Source organism: Physcomitrium patens, chromosome 6, assembly GCF_059467195.1.
Source record: "Physcomitrium patens ecotype Gransden chromosome 6, ASM5946719v1, whole genome shotgun sequence".
Classification (NCBI taxonomy): domain Eukaryota; kingdom Viridiplantae; phylum Streptophyta; class Bryopsida; order Funariales; family Funariaceae; genus Physcomitrium; species Physcomitrium patens.
In genome coordinates, this window is record NC_143415.1 from 13,333,204 (window position 1) to 13,354,436 (window position 21,233).

General features: G+C 39.4%; 2 protein-coding genes and 1 long non-coding RNA gene across 3 annotated transcripts; 2 read left to right on the forward strand and 1 right to left on the reverse strand.

The window, feature by feature from the left end:
* Positions 1 to 325: 325 nt before the first annotated feature.
* Positions 326 to 4,156, forward strand: LOC112284100 (coatomer subunit epsilon-1). The gene is made up of 8 exons (XM_024523641.3): positions 326 to 721; positions 1,533 to 1,622; positions 1,814 to 1,965; positions 2,397 to 2,532; positions 2,725 to 2,880; positions 3,213 to 3,292; positions 3,474 to 3,570; positions 3,804 to 4,156. Exons 1-7 carry the CDS (start codon positions 560 to 562, stop codon positions 3,565 to 3,567), a joined length of 870 nt encoding a protein of 289 aa, XP_024379409.1. The 5' UTR covers positions 326 to 559; the 3' UTR covers positions 3,568 to 3,570; positions 3,804 to 4,156.
* Positions 4,157 to 6,776: 2,620 nt separating this feature from the next.
* LOC112284109 (zinc finger CCCH domain-containing protein 11) lies at positions 6,777 to 9,842 on the forward strand. Its single transcript, XM_024523678.3, has 8 exons — positions 6,777 to 7,136; positions 7,445 to 7,529; positions 7,683 to 7,823; positions 7,934 to 8,022; positions 8,331 to 8,519; positions 8,678 to 8,808; positions 8,979 to 9,096; positions 9,308 to 9,842. The coding sequence occupies exons 1-8, from the start codon at positions 6,927 to 6,929 to the stop codon at positions 9,449 to 9,451; spliced, it is 1,107 nt and encodes a 368-aa protein (XP_024379446.1). The 5' UTR covers positions 6,777 to 6,926; the 3' UTR covers positions 9,452 to 9,842.
* A 6,997-nt stretch (positions 9,843 to 16,839) lies between these two features.
* Positions 16,840 to 19,487, reverse strand: LOC149989168 (uncharacterized). The gene is made up of 2 exons (XR_016503389.1): positions 18,818 to 19,487; positions 16,840 to 18,244 (listed from the first exon to the last, which is right to left on the reverse strand). It is a non-coding gene; the product is annotated as an uncharacterized LOC149989168 (long non-coding RNA).
* Between the last annotated feature and the right edge of the window lie 1,746 nt (positions 19,488 to 21,233).

Genomic DNA, 21,233 nt, shown 5'->3' on the forward strand with positions numbered 1-21,233 from the left:
CAGAACCATGACACAAAAAGCAACACAAGGTTCCGAGCATGAGAGACATTAGAAACACGTGGCACATGCTTGCCAAGCTGGCATTTCTTGTCTCGAAGGACGCATATGAAAGTAGACGTAGAAGGTAGTAGTACACGTGGCTGGCGGGAATCCGAGCTGGAGGGGAGGGGTGGGCGCCATGCCCCAGGAAGGAAGGTAGGAAGGAAGGGCGTGTGATTGAACATGCGAGGGAGGGCTAAGAGTGGCAAGAAGAAGCCCACCAAAGTTAGTGGAGCTGGGGAGATCAAGTACCATGCTCGTGCGCTGTTCTTAAGCTCTCAGTCTTTCAAGCCTTGATCCCCCCTCCCCTCCCCTTCCCTTAGTCTAGCCTCAAGTGACCTAAAAGAGACACAGATCGAGACGGAGAGCGAGCTCTAGACTGCGCGAGCGAGAGACAGGAATATCTTGATCATCGCTCACGCAGATCGAGGGGGTTCGTCTTGTCTCGTCTCGTCTCGTTGCCATCGCCGTAGCGCAGGGAGGGTGTCAGGGGGCGGGGCGTGGAGGAGCTGTGATCAAGATGAGCGGGCCCGATGTGCTGTTTCCGCTGCGGAACAACTTCTACCTGGGCGCATTCCAGGCTGCCATCAACGAAGGCACCGTGCGCAACTTGAGTGATGCTGATGCTGTGGAGAAAGACAGCTTCGTCTACCGCTCGTACATTGCGCTCGGCCAGCACCAGGTCATCTCCTCCCCGTCTATCGCGCTGCGGTTTAGGGTTTCGGTGATGTGATGTGATTCTTGCTCGTGTTGTTAGCATTGCGGGGAGTATTTTTATGGTCTAGGAAGTGGGAGAAGCCAGTGTAATAGTTAGCTTTTTGTCAGAATCACTTGCGAAGTGGTCTTCGTCTGAGTGTGATTCGAGGGCCTAGTGGTATCGGCGGATATATTCTCGTTTTCTTCCTCGGTATAGGAGTTGGCTGAGTTAATGAGGGATTGAGACTAATGCTTTAAATTGTGGATTGTGGCGCATGTCTCTAGGACATTTCCTCCATGCTCTTCTTCGATTCTTTTACACTTAACTTCAAAAATTCTTTCTCCTCTTTCTCCGTAGCGTCAGCGATCTAGATTTGTATTGAAAAGTTTAGTCTTTATCGTCGAGAAATTCTACTTCTCGGCTGTCGTTGAAAATGGATAAATAGATTGATTGGTACTCATCTGTAGTGCCGCTGCTGCACTAAGCACATTCCTGCAATTTTATTTCAAAGTAAACCGCTGTTGAGATCTCCACAAGAAATCTGCTGATGTTCACCAGCTCTGCAAGATTCAAAGGCACCGTAATACCAATTTTATGTTCAAAGACACATGGTGGTCCGTATACATTTAGGACTTCATTCTCCGCTCGTGATGTCTCGGGAGTTCTGTTTTTTGCGTCTCGATTATCCCTTTCTCTGCAGAGTGAGTGTCCCGCTATTGAACTTTAGATGAGATTATTTAAAGCATTTACGTGCATTATATACTGACACAAGCGACGCTTTCGGTGGTTAAATCAGTTGGTGATTGATGAAATCAACGATGCTGCTCCAACTGCGCTTCAAGCCGTAAAACTTCTTGCACTGTACCTGTCGGGGGGAGCTCAGAAGGTGATCTTGGTGGATCGAACGGATTCTACACAGACTAACACATTTCTTGTGACACGTTTACAGTTTACATCAGTTGCCCTTGACGAGCATGTGTTGTTTATTGTTAGTGTTGGTTATCTGTGGCAATCAGAATCTTAGTCCGAGTATGATGTACATTCAGCCGTCTGCCGCTCACGAATTTTCATTTCCAGGACAAGGCTTTGTCTGGCTTGTCGGAGTGGTTATCCGATGCGGCTGTTGCGAGCAACCCTACATTGTTGCTCATTGCGGGCATGATTCACACTCACGAGCAAAACTATAACGAAGCTCTTAAGTATACACACGTTGGTGGCACTCTTGATTTGTAAGTGACCAAGCCAACTAGTACCTAGATGTGGGGTCATTGCGCTGTTATTCGATACAATCTCAGGGCTGCTGTTGATTTTCGCCACAATCGTGCACAATTATCGTGCGGCAGGATTGAACTATTCTAGATCTGATTCATTCCCTTCAATCGTAAATGTTTCGTGTATGTCATTGTCGACAACCTGGACAATTCTCCACAGTCGGTATCGTCCCCTCAGCTATCTAATACCCTAATTTTCCTGTAGAGCGGTTCTCTCGTCCTAAGAGGGAAGCTAAGGCTGAAGGGCTCGGTTGTTCTCTTCACTTGACTAATTTATGCCAAACCTAGATCAGATTCGATTTCAAAGTAGACTTTGATTCCTCTTTAATTATTAGCCAGAGATTTTGTAACTAGTTCATCCCAATTCAGGTGTCGTTTTGTCTTGGCAGGTGTGCTCTGAACATTCAGATCTATTTGAAGATGCACCGCACAGACTATGCAGAGAAACAGCTGAAAATTATGCAACAAATTGATGAAGATCATACCCTTACACAGCTAGCGAATGCATGGGTCAACCTCTCATTGGTAAATTTCCTCAGTTTTTTGTTTATTTTTGCTGCATTTTTCATCGTAACAGGATTTTTCTTGGACCTTCTTTGTGTCTCTGAAGAATATTCTTGCACAGCAGTGTTTTACATCATAATGAATATTTCACTCGTATGCTAAGCACAGCGTTGGTGCTTAACGAAGTTATGACCTGCGCCTTTTTTTGCGTAGGGTGGTGCCAAGGTTCAAGAAGCATACTATATCTTTCAGGAGCTGGGTGAAAAGTTTACGTGGACAGTCATGCTGATGAATGGAAGTGCGGTTTGTCAAATGCACATGGGGCAATTTGAGGAGGCCGAGACTCGCCTTCTGGAGGCCCTGAACAAAGTACGAATGCTTTATGTTTTATTCATCGTTCAACAAAAGTTACTTCTTTTGATGAGGGTTTCTTTTTGGCATTCTTTATTGCCATTCTTTTATCTGCATTGTATTATGACATTGTTTTCGACTTCAAAAAAAAATATATATATATATATATATATATATATTACGTAAGTTGGAACACATGCCTTTCATTCCCCTAGATCTACAACTTGCCACGATATTATTGAACGGAGTTTCCGACACTATCCATCTTAGTTATCGACGAGTCCACATTTGCAGCGGTAAAAGAAATATACTAACCGAATACTCTGGATTCTTTGGGCCATTGCCTGCAGGATTCGAAGGATGCTAATACACTTGCCAATCTGATAGTCTGCAGTCTACACTTGAGCAAGCCAACTGCACGTTACTTGAGGTGTGCAAACAGCTCTAGAACTCTTTTCACCATCATACGTCGATTTCTTTCTATGTTTTTCGTGTGCATTGGGATTCTGTATATCGGATTTTTACAACAATCCTTGCTTGGAAGATTTTTTCAAGCAGAATATGAGAAATGTTCAGGATTTGCTCTCATCATCTTCTGCTTGTGTGACCAGTCAGTTGAAGATTTCCCATCCAAACCATGTGCTTGTGGAGCGTGCTAGTGCTGGTGAAGCTGCTTTCGAGAGAGCTGTGCAAAGTGTTGCATAAGATGTATTAAACTACTCTCACAACTTCGTTTCTATCCTGCTATGCTTTGTGATAACAAATGACATACTTCATACAAATGGTAGTCCGTGAGCCTTATGTTCTGTTTATGCTCTTCGTAATTTCAGTGCTCTATTGATGAGCACATGAATCTGTAGTGCTGTGGCTTCAAAAGCTATTACCCTAAATGAAGGATCTATTCCTTTCCTAACAACCGTTAGTTCTCCGTCTTACCGCAGGACGCACAAGTGATTGTACAGCCAACTTGCTACTCCGTTTTTTTCTGCTGTAAGCATCATCAAGCCCCAGGAGATATGAGTTGCACTCCAGTCTGTGGCTGTTATGCAGCTAGTCGTTATTATTCTGATATTAAATTTTACCTGTTTCAATTTTGTGCCTATGCATCATTGATCAGTAGTTCTTTTCAGTTTTTGAGGCTAGCACTAGCAAGTTCATGCATAAGTTTTAAAGTTTCTAGGTCTATATAGATCAGCTAACATTTTTACAGCTCTAGTTTGAATCTGTCTCATTTTAGTTACTTAAATATACTGGAAGCACGCATTTTTGTGTTATTCAGATCCGTCTGAGATCAGCAGCTTACTTTTGTGTGTTATCATATTAAAAAGATTTTGATCTACATGTTGTGAAACTGAAATTAGAGTCTGCGTGATGGAATATAGCTGAACGAAACCAAATGTTTCAGGATTGGGATGCTTCTTTATCGAACTTTTAGATTAGATTCCAAAGAAGTACTGAACTTCTCTAACTAAGTTCCACTACATATTCCACAAATATTCATTATCACAATGATTGGATAAAGGAGGCGAACTCGAAAAGAGATATTTGTGAACTCGGCTATTCCAAATCCGCTGGCAGACTTCATTTTTCTTATCATGAGCATTCCATGTGTGTTGCTTGCGCAGCAATTAAGAAGGTTACAGCATTTTGAACTGTATCAATTTCCCTGGTACCTTGATTACTTCTTGATCGAAGTGAACGTCACAAGCTACACATGGTCGCTTGAAAGTATTGTTCCTGGAGTCTTCCTCTTCTCAAGCTCACTTCTGATGCGATCGAGATTTGTTGAAAACATGGAAATAAGCTCTGCTTATAGATTTCATCAGGTGAAGGGATTGCTGGCAACGAAAGAACTACCTTAGCAATCTCCTACAGAATAGACGGTCCAGAGGCATCAACCAAAATGCACATTCAAACTAGAGCTCCGAGAGGAATCAGAATCACCTTGACAATTACCTTCTTCTCCCTCTGCATTCCGTTACTCAGCAATGAAGGCTGTCGTCTAGACCAATTCTTATTCACAAGATGACTTGTTGTCGCAATCCATGTGACAAGAGTTGAGCAATCGTTGTATTCATGAGTAGATGAAGATTATAATTCAGAATAAGAAATGCATGCATCTCAGACGATTCACAACATTATTATGGACAAGCGTAAATGCCACACTGTCGTGAATTGCAGCAATTCATGCGAGTGGATTGAAGGTTTTCAAGATTATATATCAGGTGGGTCATTTCATCAGCATCCCGCACTACATGTTTGAAGTGAATGCTTTTCCTTATCTATGTGTCTAGTGAATTCGAGGCTGATTCTTCCTTCTCTGAGATTTTCAATTCTGCTGCATCGGCCTGTGCACCACACAATCCCTAACCCTAAAACTGTAGCGCGGACGCCCGTGATACATCATCACGTGACACCTCCAAAATTCATAGCGTCCTGAATTTTTGCGGCACCTCCAAAATCCATCTCTCCCCACACAAGGAAAGCTGTGAATAATGCACTTCAAATTCAAGAAAAAAAAAAAAAATCAGGACGCTATGAAATAGTCCTTAATTATAGTGCAGTAAATATGATATTTAATTCAACTACTTTTAGAACAACAGATGTAAAAATACGGGTTTAACTGTAATTTGAAGCTATGATAAAAGGTGCAGTAAGATTTTGGTTATGCTATATGAAATAGATGTATAAAATTTATTTTTATTGTCAATAGTGTTTCTTAGATATTTTCCGTAAACATGTTGTTGCTTGCTTATGATAAAATCTTGTTGATTGCATATGACAACAGTTTGAGATGTTGGAGAGGACCCATTGGTTTGAGGTTTGCATAATTTTGTAGCTCTTGCCAAGTTATGATGTACATTCATAGTTTTAATGTTCAAATAACTAACATATCAATGCAAAAAATTCAATAGACCTTGTTTGATACGGAATTATACAAAAAATAAAGTAAAAAGTAAAAAACAATACATGGCATTGTATATGTTATTTGATATAAACTTTTTATCAGATGTTAATGGCATTGCAATTACTTTTTTCCAATCATCATTCTAAAATTACAATGACTTCCTAAAAACTATATAGGTAAGGTGTAATTAGCAAAACAAATTAACACTATTTCATTTTAGAAATAATTATATTAATTGAAGTTTTTGTAACACTAAAGATTTTCAAAATATGTGAAGGGAAACTCTAAATCTTTTTACAATTTTCTCTTAATGCTTGCAACTTTCAAACTTTAGGCCTATTTTATTCACATTATTATGTTTTTTTTATTTATTTATTTAGTGAATTTTCATAATTTAAACGGAACTCTTCAATGCCAAGGGGTCATGGTTGAGACGGTCTTAGGGAATGGTCTTTTTCCGTTATTTCCGAGGTAGATTCAGCATCCAAGTCCGCGGAATCAAAGAACTTTAAGATCGTGGAATCAAAGTTACATAAGACCGTGGAATCAAGGATACATAAGACCGTGGAATCAAGGATACACAAGACCGTGGAATCAAGGATACATAAGACCGTGGAATCAAAGATGCATAAAACCGTGGAATCAAGGATACATAAGACCGTGGAATCAAAGATGCATAAGACCATGGAATCAAGGATACATAAGACCGTGGAATCAAGGATACATAAGACCGTGGAATCAAGGATACATAAGACCGTGGAATCAAGGATACATAAGACCGTGGAATCAAAGATGCAAAGACCGTGGAATCAAAGATGCATAAGACCGTGGAATCAAGGATGCATAAGACCGTGGAATCAAAGATGCATAAGACCGTGGAATCAATGTGCTCTAAACCCGAAGAACCAAAGGGATCTAACCTCGCGGAATTATGGAGCCCTAACATCGCGGGATCATCTGCCCTAATTTCCAAGCTCTGGTGCTCGTTGGTGCTGCTGTTGTTGCTGCTCATCCAGCTTAGAAGCTGGGCGTTGCGGGGGTGGGGGGACTTCATTGGCTAGTCGGGGGGAGTAGCTTAGGAATTTGTACCTTCAGAGGGTGTAGATAGCCTTTGCGGATTCGAAGTGGAAGTGGTTTATAGATTAAGGGGGTCGTCATGCCTCCCAAGGCAGCTCCCAAGGGGGGCGGCAAGGAGAAGTCGAAAGCTGACCTTGCGAAGAAGCAGAAGCTCGTGGAGGACAAGACCTTCGGATTGAAGAATAAAAACAAGAGCAAGAACGTGCAGAAGTACGTGCAGAGCTTACACCAGTCTGTCCAGAATGCCGGACCCAAGCGTGGAGTTGATGATCCCAAGGCCGCGGCCAAGGTTTGGATTCACTCGATTGGAGTTGAATTGTGGTTGTGGGATGCGCTGCGTAGCTTGTTATGATTCATTAGGTTGCTAGAAATGGGAGGCAATGAAGTCATGCTCCTGCTGTTCGCTGTTTGGGCTGCTGATGGTCATTTGACCTAATTTTGTTTGTTTCGCTGTTTTCTGTTGATTTGGTGGATGGTATTTCAATTCGACTTGCTGTGGCTTCAACGCAGCTAGTCATGAAATCACGGTTTCAGTCTATTTCAAGGATTCGGGATTCTTGGCACTTTTTGTAGTCACTCGGTGTTGTATGCATGCAGAAGAAGAAGGAAGAAGAAGCTGCGAGGGATAAGGAGTTAAATGAATTGTTCAAAGTGGCTATTAGTCAGCCTAAGGTTCCTGTTGGTATGCGCACTTTTGCAGTACACCCCGTTTTATTTGCTCCAGCCGCTTCAGCTTGCACTTCCGGCTATATCTGATTGAACTTGATCCGTAGACTCTGCGCAAGCTTCGAATATTCCGAAGGCTGACTAGAGGGATGGTTGTAACACGTGACAGGTGTTGATCCCAAATCAATCGTTTGTGAGTTTTTTCGCCACGGGCAATGTGCCAAGGGATTCAAGTGCAAGTTCTCGCACGATCTCAGTGTTGAAAGGAAAGGAGAGAAGATTGATATTTACAGCGATCAGCGTGATTCAGGTGAGCTTCTCGAATCCACTTGATATGGTTGATGTGATGTATAATTGCTGCAATACCGTATTGAATGTGGCCGTCGCTTGTTTGCTCACTAGTTTCTTGCAATCATGCAGAGACCATGGATGAATGGGATCAGGAGACTCTTGAGAAAGTGGTAGCAGCGAAAGGAAATGAGTTCGTTCACAATAAACCTACGGAAATTGTAAGTACTTCTAGCATCTTGAGTCTAGCCGAGTTCCATGATGCAAGGGTGTAGGTGAAATTGTTATCAGAAGACATGTAGATAACTGTGCATATGTGCCAATAGATATGATTGCACCATCTTTTTTGCGGGTGTTGCGGTTGACCTATATTAGGGGTAGCGCTTATATTCTTGTGCAGAGAGAGCTAAACAAATTTTGTGAGTTTCATCCAATTTCGAGAGTCTTTTATTGCAGAACTGTGTCCAGTTGGCATTCATTTTCGTAGTGTACAGGTGGCTTCATAACATTTATCATGAACTCTGTGCAGGTGTGCAAACATTTCTTGGATGCTGTAGAAAAGAAACAATACGGATGGTTTTGGACGTGCCCTAACGGTGGGAAGGATTGTCATTACCGACATGCTTTGCCCCCCGGTTATGTCCTTAAGTCACAAATGAAGGCATTGCTTGAAGAAGAGGGTGAAAAATTGTCGATTGAAGAAGAGATTGAGAATCAGGTATTGTACAGAGCTTTAAGAATGGCGAGCTCATTGCACGGTGTCGGTATATTAGCTCACTATTTGTTTCTGTTCAAGGAGTCTTGGTGTAACCATTAAATTCCAAATGGGGGTATCCAACAGATTACTTAAATGACAATTTGTCTCCGTTGATGCAGAGGCGTATGACCAAAACCAGCACCCCTATGACGGGAGAGGCATTTGCAGAATGGAAAAGAAAGAAATCCGAAGCACGTGAAGTTGAATTAGCTTCCAAGAGAGCAGAGAGGGCCAGAACCGATAGAATGAGGCATGTCCTTTCATCAATGGAACACAATTTCCTTGAGCTGTTTCCTCACATTTGTGAGGATTGTCATTTGGCTAGTTTATTTTTTGTTATTGAAGAAAGGTCGGAAGGTTTTAAAAGCGTAGCCCTCTGATTAGATTTGGCTAACCTAATGGATGATGTGTGTTTAACAGTGGACGAGAGCTCTTCCTTGCTGATGCCAGCTTGTTTGTGGATGACGCGGAAGCGTTTGACTCTTACACTCGGGAAGAAGAGCCCGATGCTGCGGAGGGTTCAGGATCCTCTCAGCAGGTAATGTATACATTTCCATTCTTGTGATTGATCCCTAGCGGTTAGATTTAAATTTTGTTTTTAGATTTTTTTTGCAGCGATCATCCTCGAGAGCTGTTGAAAAGTGCAGTGGACTGAGGTGTTCTGGAGACATCGTCTTGGGATATGATGTGGAATTATTGCAGCATATCATCATCAGAGCTGACCCTAACAATAAGTTGCAATATGACAGGTTCAACAGAAATCAGTTTTGGACAGAGCAGGTATCAGTGAGCAGGACGAGAGTTTATTTATAGACGACGACGATGAATTGGACCTGGATGAGTTGGATGAGTTGGAGTCCAGGATTCATAAGACATCCTTGGATGACACGTAAGGATGGAGCTTCGACAAATGGAAGCAGAGCAAGACATGGTTCAGTCGTTGAAGTGATCTTTTCTCCACAGTTGATTACAGTCTGATGCAGTGGAATTGAACATGCAGAGAATTCGCAGTTCAGTAGTTCTTGTTAATTGGAGTTTGTAGCTTTTGTTGCTTAAGGATGGGTGTTTCAGAGAATTTCCGAGTTGGATAGTTTAGATTTAGAATGAGATTTAGAGCTTTTTCGGGAATCAGTACTTAATGTGGAAGATGTCTATGCGTTTGTCGCCTGGTCATGATGGAGCTTATTCTGTATTACATAATGGTGTACACTGAAGAGAATCGTGAAATGTGGCTATAGAATATAGCCTATGGCTCTTGGTAATTCAGAGAGGTTTCATTGCTAATGTGGACAGTTGCTCTTGCAATACCAATGGGATGATCGTCACAGTTCCATACTCGCCGTTCCTTAAGAGCATTGATTAAGATCGAACCTGTCAAAGTCAATAGGATGTCAGAATGCACAACACTCGTTTTAAGAAAAGTTAATGACATGCTTGGCATGACATATGTCGTGCTGTGTTCTTTCAATTTAAAATTCCTGTGGGGAATAATGTCCAAGAGTGTTCTAAGTTAACAGTGATGACTATGAGTGATTAACTTAGGACTGTTGTACGATGGACATTGATTATTAGAGAAATTTTGTGAAATGTTTTTAGTCGTAACCATGTATTAATCATTGAAGCTGAAGCTTTGTGGAGTGAGCCACTTCATTCTACGAAATTACGGAAAATAATGAGAACTTGACTCAATTTTAATCGGATGTTTCTGTCCGCAGATTATATGTCTCTTCACAAGTGAATGCTGTTAAGTCTGGTGGTTACGTTATGCTGATGGTGGTGAGGGAACTCAGTGGGTTTATGAGATTACATGCTTCACGAAAACTATGTTCTCACGAAGCTTCCCATGGAGAGTGTGTTTCCTCTTTCACTTGTGGTGATAAATGGGTCGGCGCAATTGTAAGTATGATTTGTGCGAAGAGGTGGTGGATTGTGACGCATTCTTGCATCAAAATGCAGATCGGAGGCTTTCGTCATTATGGGTTCAATAGTGTGTGGCAACGATGTAGGGGTAGGTCTTTCCAGGTTCAGATGTGGAGGGTATGAAATGGTAAGCAGGTGGCAGTTAGAAAACGCATATTGAGGCTGTGGACTACGCATGGCGCTCCCCTAATGTGAATGGCGTGGAGCAATGAATGTGGATAAGTCTCCGATGCAACCGATCTCCTCGTGGTGCAGACGGTGAGATTGAGTGGTTGTGGGGTTTATCTTTTTGGTGACCTTCTTCATCGTGTGTGAGTAGTTTTAACGCTTGAACCCTGCTTGTGTATTTCGTAAACGGGTGTGTTGCATAAAACCTAACTACCTTCACCGTGGATGGATCGTTAGTTCTTACAGCTTATAATCTTTCTATCCATCGTTAAAATGAGGCTCAATTTCAATCGATGTGCCTGGGCGTTGCTGCAATCACGGCCGATTTGTTTCTCAATTCAAGCATGTGAAACGTTCTTCTAACGAGTCCATAAACAAGTAGGATGATAGCATTTTGCGGGGCATCTAATTCAGTTGAATCACGATATGTTGAGTTTTCAATTATAGTGATGATATTTCCTGTGGTTGTGAGTGGAGGGGTTTGTGCCACATTACCAGTACTCTCCTCAATAGCAACAGTGTGGTTCTATGTGCTTTAAATTCAACAATGGTGGCTTCTCTGTCATTTAACATTGTGTTAAACTACTGCATGCCGGTGTTCGCATCAGCCGGACCATTTGTAAGAACAGTGGGGCAAATATGAATTGAAAGGCAATCGTTGGAAGGGTATAGGTATTTTGTGTTGCAGGAAAATGAAGCTGCCAAATGCTCACTCCTGTTGCAGCTCCCAGTGTTACGTAGTTAAGATGCATCATTACTGCCCTTTTGTAGACGATCGTATCTCTACTTCTGCGTTTTTCAACTACAATTTTCTTTGCTCCCTTGTCTTTCTTGCCTCTCTTTCCAGAGCTATTTTGTCACTTTTAATGAAGTGAGTTATATGAATGCAAGTATTTTTTTAAAAATAGTTTTTATAATTTATGATTGTTACATTCCTTGGTATTTCAATCGTGAGTGCATTGTACGTGATGGGATTCTCGCTGTGCGTAAGTGTCAAAATGAGGCCAAAGTCGAGGTATCATCACACCAATTCACATCGACTGTCTGTGCAATTTACCTTGTCCATTACTAATCCACTGTTGACTTGAATGCTGATTAATCGTGGATCAGCAGCTTTAACACGTGCATAAGAGTTGCTCAATTCGTTCGTAGTAGATATGGCATTGGTGATTGGACTGAGTCTTTCATTTCATCAACAGTTGCAGCTTTTGAACAGTGGTTCAACTTTTACACTTACCGAGTTGATGCGGTGGGGATCATGAGCAGGGTAAGAACCGATCTAACACGACTAGCAAGTTTGGCAACTGGCACCCATTCCTTTGGCTTCTTCCAAGCATCAGATCAAAATCATACACCATACTCTTATTTGTTTGCTTTTGGTTTTCAGTCCAAAATTCCGAGTACCTAGCTCTGTTAAAGCCAATCCGCATGCGTTCATTTGCATCGAAAAGGAAGGGGAGCTACAGTGCTGTTGGAGCTTGGATACGAACTGTGTTTGTGCCACCGTAGGGACTATTTTGCACAGGATATTAGCAGAGTAAGGCTTCTGATTAAAAAATGGCTATACATGTTTTGTGAGAGTCAACAGTTTCTTAAGATTTATCCACGTAGTTGTATCGCTAATTTTGGCAATCACCTGGTGATAACTAAAGCTGGAACGATTGCACGCCAGCGCTAACTGCAGTTGTGATCGTTGCGGAGCTTACGGTTGTTATTAACAATGTTTTGACAAGCCATCTTCCGGCTTAGTTATCTACCCTAAACCCCCTCGGTAGCTAACGAGTTAGACTGCCTATCCAGAAGTGTAAGATGTCTTTTCTGGAGTTTGAAATAGCCCAAATTTTCAGTGCATCAACAATTCGGTTGCTGGCCGTAAAAGTTCAAATTTCTGTGTGAGGACTAAAGCATAATGTCGAGATCAATCTTATTGATTCAAAGCAGTTTCATGCTTCAGAAATCAGAGAACACTCCACCAAGGAATGGCTTCAATGGTCCACATCCAAGCCAAGTCCATCACAGAAGGGTCATCAGCGACAGTCTCCAAGAAATAATGCATATATTTGATTGGAATGTCACATTTGAATCACATGTCCACCCACAACAACCAGCTGATGCACCAGCAAATGCTTTCATCCTGAGACCAGAAACAAGGGAGAAAAAGTGGAATCTGATTCAGTGGTTGATGTTTGGCTCCTGGTACCGATCATGGTTATGTGACAATCAAATTTGATCCTCAGTATTGTAGGGTACTACATCAAGGCTGCAGGCTTGTCCAATATTGCTTTCTGTCTTTGCTTATTTTTTTTTAAAAAAACCCAAAAAGGTTGCTAGGTGTTGAGAGGGAGTTGATGAGATGGGTTTTTCACTTTCATTCAGAGGACAGGTTATTGCCGCAACCTTTTCGCAGCAAAGAAGTTTTTGAACTCACACCAAACCGCATGACCTAATTGATGAGGTTTCTATTTTCGCCCTTTCACATCATTAACAGTAAGGTCTGTGCCTGCCTGCTTGTTGTAGCTTCAAGTAACCCACCTCCGCTGAGTTACCATTCCCCTCACCGGCATATAAATCATGAACGACAAAGGCTATGATGGTGCTGCAGCTACCTTATGAGCTTCAAGCCTGTTTCCAGTACCAGAATTGACTTACATTCATGAGTACCCGCACAACCCTCATCAAACGCCTCTCACTTTTAACCAGACCATGTTTAGCTGAGTTAAAGTTGTGGTTGGATTATGCGCTCTCATCTCCCTCCCCACAAGCTGAGAAAGAGACAACACTGCAAACTCGTTGCACATCAAATGTGCACAAGCGCAGACAGAGACGGATCGCTCATTGATTATTATCAAACACCCATTTGCAACATCACTCAGACTTCCACCATAAAAGCCCTTCCCAGTTCACGATATGCTGGCTGTAGTTGGCATCGCTATCCCGGTCACACAGTAAAGTAAAGTACCCTGCAACGCCGCACAGCATCCATCAACAAAACCCTTGTCACCAAAGCATTTCCAGCTCCCTCCTTATTGTGCTCTGCAGCATTTGTTTCCTTTGAATCAAGCGCAACACAGGCTTCCAACACAGAGACCTCCAACGATCTCAACTGGGAACAGTACTCTTTTCCAGCATCTAATACCCAGTTGCATATTATCCATATATACATATATTCATTCATTTATTCATTCTCTTCCTATCGGTTTCACAGCCTTGTCACCCTTCATTTGAAAGAGAGTATCAGCTCCCAACCAGTTGTTACAACGCTGCAGTTTCCCAACATCCTTTTGAAGACAGTTTCCTCCTGTCTCATCCCTTCTCCGAGATTTTCTCATTTTCCATTAAAATAAACTCTTCAACCAAGTAACAAACAAACATTCAAACATGCAAACAAACAAACATTCAAACATGCAAACAAACAAACATTCAAACATGCAAACAAACAAACATTCAAACATGCAAACAAACAAACAAACAAACCAAGCCTCAAGCAAGCATAGGGCTGACACAAAGCAGAGTCATAGCCAGTGTGAGACTGGGTCTCACACTACCATAGCCTTCTAATCAAGCCAAGCCAAGCCAAGTCTAGTCATGGCAACAACTGGGACTGTTCATTGTGAGCCCATGTCATTGGGCAGCCATGAATTGGTGGAATTATTCATGTGTGAGAAATGTGGGTGTGATCAATTTGTCTGGTTTAGAATGCAGCCAGTCTTTTGACTCTTAATTAAAATTTTCATTTATATATATATATATATATATATATATATTTCTTGAGAATTGTATTCAGCAAAGTGCAGAGAATTGTGTGGGAAATTATGTTGATGGTTCCCAAAAAAGGGGCTCTGTGGGTGCCAACACAGAGTCCCATGATGGTGTGTCTTATCAGTATTGGAAGCCTTAATTTATTTGTGGATGTTGGACTTGTGGGTGCTGAAAATGCACCCATTCTTGGGTATCAGATGAGTCCATTGTTTAAGATTCTTTTGAGGCCAAGTTGGGGTGTTTTGGTGTATGTGGGTGTTGTTGGTATGAGAGAGTGTCCAGGATAACATACTTCCATGGACTTGAATGGTTTTCATCAACAGTGAGAAAGAGAGAGGGGATATAAATAATAATTTGTGGATAAAATAAATGGGGTGTGTGACAATGAGGTAAGAAAAGTAGTACACCTAAAATAAGCATGTAATGACTTTCCAATGATAGGAAGACCATTGCATTATCAACTTTTCGTTATAATGTTCCCTCACTTTGACTTGTAACAACAACAACAACAATTTCAAGACTATTATTATGATTATGATTAATATTATTATTGAAAACAATGATGAGAATCAAATACAAGTGGAGATAACCTTTTACAATAGAACCTAAAAGGATATTCAAAGTAATGTTGATACGCTTTCAAGACTCCTCTTTTATGACTTAAAAGCAAAAAAGGGCATTACCTTTAAAAAGAACCATCTTCATTTGTATGGGCTAGTCTACACTCTCCAACATTTGAGTAGCTTCCATATTGAAATATTGAAGCATCTTGGGAAAGGATTTTAACTAAGTTGAGCTTCACATATTGCACCATATTCTCCAGTTACACACACACACACTCTCTCTCTCTCTCTCTCTCTCTCTCTCACTCACTCACTAACCCTCATATTCGCAAGGACAATGGATAGAGAGAGGCACCTTTTAGGGCACCCATTGATTGGCAGGTAGGTCGGTAGGTCGGTAGGTAGGTAGGAAAGGCAGGTAGGATAGGCACATAATAAGGAAGGATTGTGGCCTCTAATTCTTATGGGATTTGCCAATTAATTTTATATCTTTCTTTTTCTTATTTCATTGTTGAAAAGAAAAGGAAAAAGAAGTAGAAAGGTTCTCATGAAAAAGTATATAAAAAAGGAAAAGAAATTAAGTTTGGAAAAAAGAAAGGATCCTTTTGAGTTTTGGAAGTTCAATAAAGTAAATGTTCACACTCCTCTACAGCTTAGATGGCCCCATTTGTGTTTCCTTCTTTTTGTCCACTCTCCAATGATGTCCACCATTTGATTTATTTGTTTCTTTTTCTTAATATGGTGTTGGAATCCATAAAATTCCTTGAGAAAATTTCACCTACAAACATAAGAATTAGTGGATTGTTCAAATTTCTTGTTCAAATACACAACTCCACCAAAAATCATCTACTTCAAATCTAAATTTTAGTTTTAGTTAGTTAGTTAGTGTGTGTGTGTGTGTGTGTGTGTGTTTTCTTTTTCTTTTTTCTGTTTTACATTTACAAGAATATTATATTTTCTATTTTACATTTGATATTTGATATTTGATATTTAAAATACTTGTATGATTTATGGTTATTATAACTTAATAATGCGTGAGATTAAAAAAATGTACTATAAACTAACTATTTATAGTGATCAACCATTTTTATAATAAATAATTTCAAACGATATTAGTTAGAATAGAAAATCACGTGATATCTCACAATAGAAAATTTAGTTAAATGGTACAACAATATTTTCAATTTTTTTATAAATAATTATAAATAATTATTTTATAATAACTAAAATTATAAAATATCCACTTAGATTAAATCAGAATTAATAAGTGATAGATTTGCATCTTTGTCTTTAAAACAAAAAAGAGTTACTTAAATGAGAAATAGATTCTTCATTAATCTTTTGATTATATTCTTTTGAGTCTTTTGTTTGCATCATCCATTGCAAAAACTGATCTGTTAACTATGTAAAAAGTGAAAAAGTAGACATGTGTATGCTCATGTAAAAATTACAAAAGATTTATTTATTTATTTATTTATTTCCCTTTGGTTTTTAAATCAAACTTTACTCCTGGAAACAAATCCGTTTATTTCCAATAATATTTAGAGATTTCCCCAATCAATTCATGCGTGTTTTCTCTATTTATTAATAATGTAAAAAAACTAGTTTTTCTTTCTCACTTATTTGAGCAATCTAAAAACCACTGATGATATTTTTCCTGTTTCTTTTTCTTTTTCTTTCGCAGTCATTTTCAACTCTGTAGTTTCATGTACATATCATGTGTGTATATGTATATATATATATATATATATATAATTTCAATTCTTTAAGCTATTAGCTGACACAAAAATGTGATAAAGTAGTGTATTATTGGAAATTAATTTAGGTAATTATGAAACTCATAGTAATCTTTTGGAATCTTTTTTCTCTAGTGGAAGCATATTGTAGGAACTCATGTCTCATTTAAGATGGATTCTATTTTAGTTTAAACTTTACACAAAATAAATAAATCCCACCAAAATGGAACAGATAGAAAATTAATTTTTCGTTTGTAAAGTGAGGTTTGAACTTTATTATTACAAGCCTTAACATCCATTTTTATTATCCCCACACATGTGATTATTCTTGCATTCACTTTTGATAAAAATAGAATAACTTTCATTGCCTAGTATATCAAAAATGGAAATAGATGATTTAGACAAAAAAGAACATGGTTTTCATGAGTAGGATTAATCAAAATTTATAATCACAGAAAAATATTAAACTTAAAGTAGATAAATATTGTGACATTCCTAATATTTGAATGAACTTACATATTTGGACTCAACTTCTAACAAATCTCAAATTTGGTATAATTAACAATGCATAATCTTACCAAAATTTTAAAAATATGAATAATTTTAGGAATGTAGAATTTATTAAATATAAAACCTATAATCAACTACTTACCCAAGTTCTATTCGATTAAAAAGACAGGTTGTGTTTCTTGACGTACATTTTCCCAAAGTATATTTATCCCCAACCTCTTCCATATTCATCCCTGTGCATGAAAAATCACTTAAAATCGGTGCACTCAATTCAATGTAAAAGTAGTAAAATTAGGGTAAATAATAGCTTACATTTTGGAATGATAGAGACCGTTTGAATGCTCTTGAGCTCCAATTTCTTCTCACTAAGGGTGTTATTCATGTTCAACTTCAATGTTTGACAATGTCAAACATTCTTTCAAATTTGACCTCGATGCTGAAACCTTATGGGCACTTCATCTCAGGAGTAGACATTGATTTGAAATTTATAAAGGTATGACACAAAATCTGAATCCAATTTTTTAATAATTATATGTTTAAATATATTTTATAATTTATTTATTTATTTTCTTATATGTTTCTAAATAATACACCAATGACTAAGTCCAACATACTCCCAAGGTCAAGGAAAGGTACCATTTATTTTGCAAGTCAAACATCAAATTTGGAGCCATGTATATATATATATATATATATATTCTTTTAAGAATTTAAAATTTATTTTTGAAGGCTTCAACTTTGGTTGAGCTCAACTTTTAATGTAAAGTAGTCCTAATTCTATGAAAATTTTGGTATAAAGAAGGAATAATATGATTGGATTTTGCACCTCAAAAAAGAATGTAAATAAGAAAAAATCAAGTAATAAGAATAAGGATAAGAAGGGATAATAAAAAAGCATATGTGTCCAAGAACCATCTTGTCTTGAGTAGGATGTCTGAGTGACTCTGACAACCACTTCGCATTTTCTTCTCTCAAAAAACAAAACAAATGATCCTGTTTTCACAGGCTCAATGTTCTTGGTCATCCAGATCTGAAATCACCCAAATCATTATTTATTTTTTCTTTTCTTTTCTTTTTGGGAAAACAACACAAATAACAAAATCTACACAAAAACAATATGGAAAAGAAACGATGTGTAAACGATAAACCAAAATCCACGAATCGGTCAACATGGACCTTGCAACGACTACACAATCAGAAGTGCAATCTGATACTAAACCCACATGCACCCTCTACTCCCACTTCCACTCAACTCAACTCATCAATCAGCTCATCAAACTGAAACCAACATTACAATCGCAAACAAAAAAAAACAAAACAAAAGTCAAAACACATCAACTGGGAAGAAGAATCACTCAACTGGCTGCACAGCCTCACTCCAGTTCATGTAACCAAGACCCAGTGAGAACAAACACGGTGTGGAAATGAGGAAGACGGTGATGGCGATCATGAAGCAAGCCAGGCTGATGAGACTCCATGAGAGTGAGTGTGAGCGACTGTGTGGGACTAATCAGACAATTGCAACGTACGAGGTACACCATGTACACGAGCGTACTGCGCCAAGCTGTGGAGCCAGGCTGATTGATGTGGATGAGAGACCAACCTTGAAAGTTACAGCGACTGGGCAGAGACTCGGAGCGATGGAGATGGAGATCGTGATCGAGATCAAGGCATGCTCTGCTCTCGTAGCACTGCAGCAGCAGCAGCAACAACGATGGAGGTGGTGAGAAGTCTGCTGATTGATACCTGCTTGGGTACAGACCCACCTGCTGTAGCAGCAGCGGCGGCTGGAAATATTTGGTTGCGAAGGGGCTGACGCCATGATCTCAAAGGGGGTTTCTAACGGCTACTTCTTCACACGAAGGAGTGGACGGGGTGGGACTTGACAAGCGGGAGAACTGGGTGATGGTCCAGGCTGGTGGAAGAGCCCTCACAACATTGGTGTGATGCATCTGCAGCGTTTGTCAACGTTTCGTCCCGATGGACCGTGCCTGATCGCCGCCGTCGATTGTTTGGTGCCCCCCTCGCATCGCCCGTTGTGTGAGTCCGCTTCTTCCCCAACCATCGCATGATCTGTTCCGGGTGTTCGATTTTTCTTTACCAGTATGAAAGTTAAATCGATGGGATCGTTAGTTTACGAACAGTTCCTCACATGGGTTACTTTAACTACAGTTTTCAGAAGCATGGAGGAGATGACTTTTGGTAATCAACAAGTGACGACGAAGTTTCTGCCATGTTTATTACCTCATCATACAGATGGCGAACATGATGAACAAATCCATTATTGGCTCCATCTTTTCAGTGACTTATCATTGTCCTCGGAAACGCTTCTCTATCATTGCGAGTGGGTTCGATCAAGCTAATCAACGCACGCTCCATCATTTCCCCCACTGCTTGCTGATCACTCTAATCCTCCACTGAAACGACGACAATTAGGCTGAATACACACAGTGCTGCGAGGCTCTCACTGTTTCAACACCGAACCCAGTTCGTCAAACAAGAGGACTTGGGGTAGATTCCACCAGAGAACCCATGGCATTCGCATTCAAGTGAATGCAGGACTAGACAAGCCGAGCTCCATCACGTCATCGGCTTGCGCATCGGGTAAACTCAGGGGGGTGTAGAAACCAGAAATCATTTGTTCGTTGGGAGGAGCATCGATCGAGGGGGACACAGTCCTCCCTTCTTCTTCTTTTTTTTTTTTTTTTTTTTCCTTGGAGTGGAAAGTCGTGAAGACTCGGGGGGTCCAAGTGAAGTCAACCAAGTCCATGATACACAGACCCCTCCTTTTCCCCGTTGCTTCCTACGACGACGAGCACGCCGATGCGGCACGGCTCACAACAAATGGAAACATGTCGCCGGCTCCGTCGTCGTCGTCGTCGTATTGTGGGACTTCCTCGCACGCGGCACGCAACGTTAGTTCTGTCTGTCTCGGGGAAGAGGGCGGGTCTTGAATAAGAGCTTGCGTAGAAACTAATTTCTATACTTTATAATCTATTTAAAACTAATGTAACATGGGGATTTTTCTTTTTTCTTTTTTCTTTTTTTCCCCTCATTTTACCACCAAATTGTTGCAAGAATAACGGATTACCAAATCTACACATACCATGTGCAAATAAAATTGGTTGTCCATTAGAATTTTAATTTTCTTGACTATTGACTATCGTTAATGTAGAATTCTAACCATCCAAATCCATCCATTGTCATGTTAGAGATTTCTAACGAGAAACCTTTCATGTCTAGGTGCTAAAATTGTATTAATATATCTTTGATCAAGACATGTTCCAAGAATCATGTTTAGGAATACCACAACTCCATTATTGACTATCCACTGTGTTTCCAAAACTTGAGTTAGCAATTTTGACTTTGTTTCAATATCATTCTCATAATGTAGAAACATCTAATATTGACCTTATTAAATTCTAATGTGTATACATATATATATATATATATATATATATTCAGAAAAAGATGTTCTAGAAGCTCATACGTATATATAAGCCAATGATAATGATGTCTCAAAAATAGCTCTCTCAGTGGCTTACAAATGCATAAAAGTCATTGCCAATAAAGATATATCATTAAACATTGTACTTCTCCAAAACTACTTTTTATTGTGTTTGTTAAAATATTTACTACACTATCATCTCCTCAAATACACATAGAGTTTGTTTTTTTGTCTCTTAAAAAAAATTATATTGTCTTAAGATGTTTTAGTTTATTTCTGATTCATTTTTATTTTAATGGTTTTCACTAATACAAGTAATTTTTTTTGTATGTATCTTGTTTAATTAATGAAGCGATTTTTTTTATTACAATTAATGAGTATTGAAAATAAAAGCATATTAATCAAAATTTTGATTCTGTGAATGTAAAGCAATCTTGAAGGCTTTTATTTCTTCTCCTTACAATAACTATAAATTTTAGTAATTCATAAAATTTTCACCAATAATTTTAATAATATTTTTTATAATCATCTATAGAATTTAAGAATTTTAAATATTTCTTTTATATTTTTT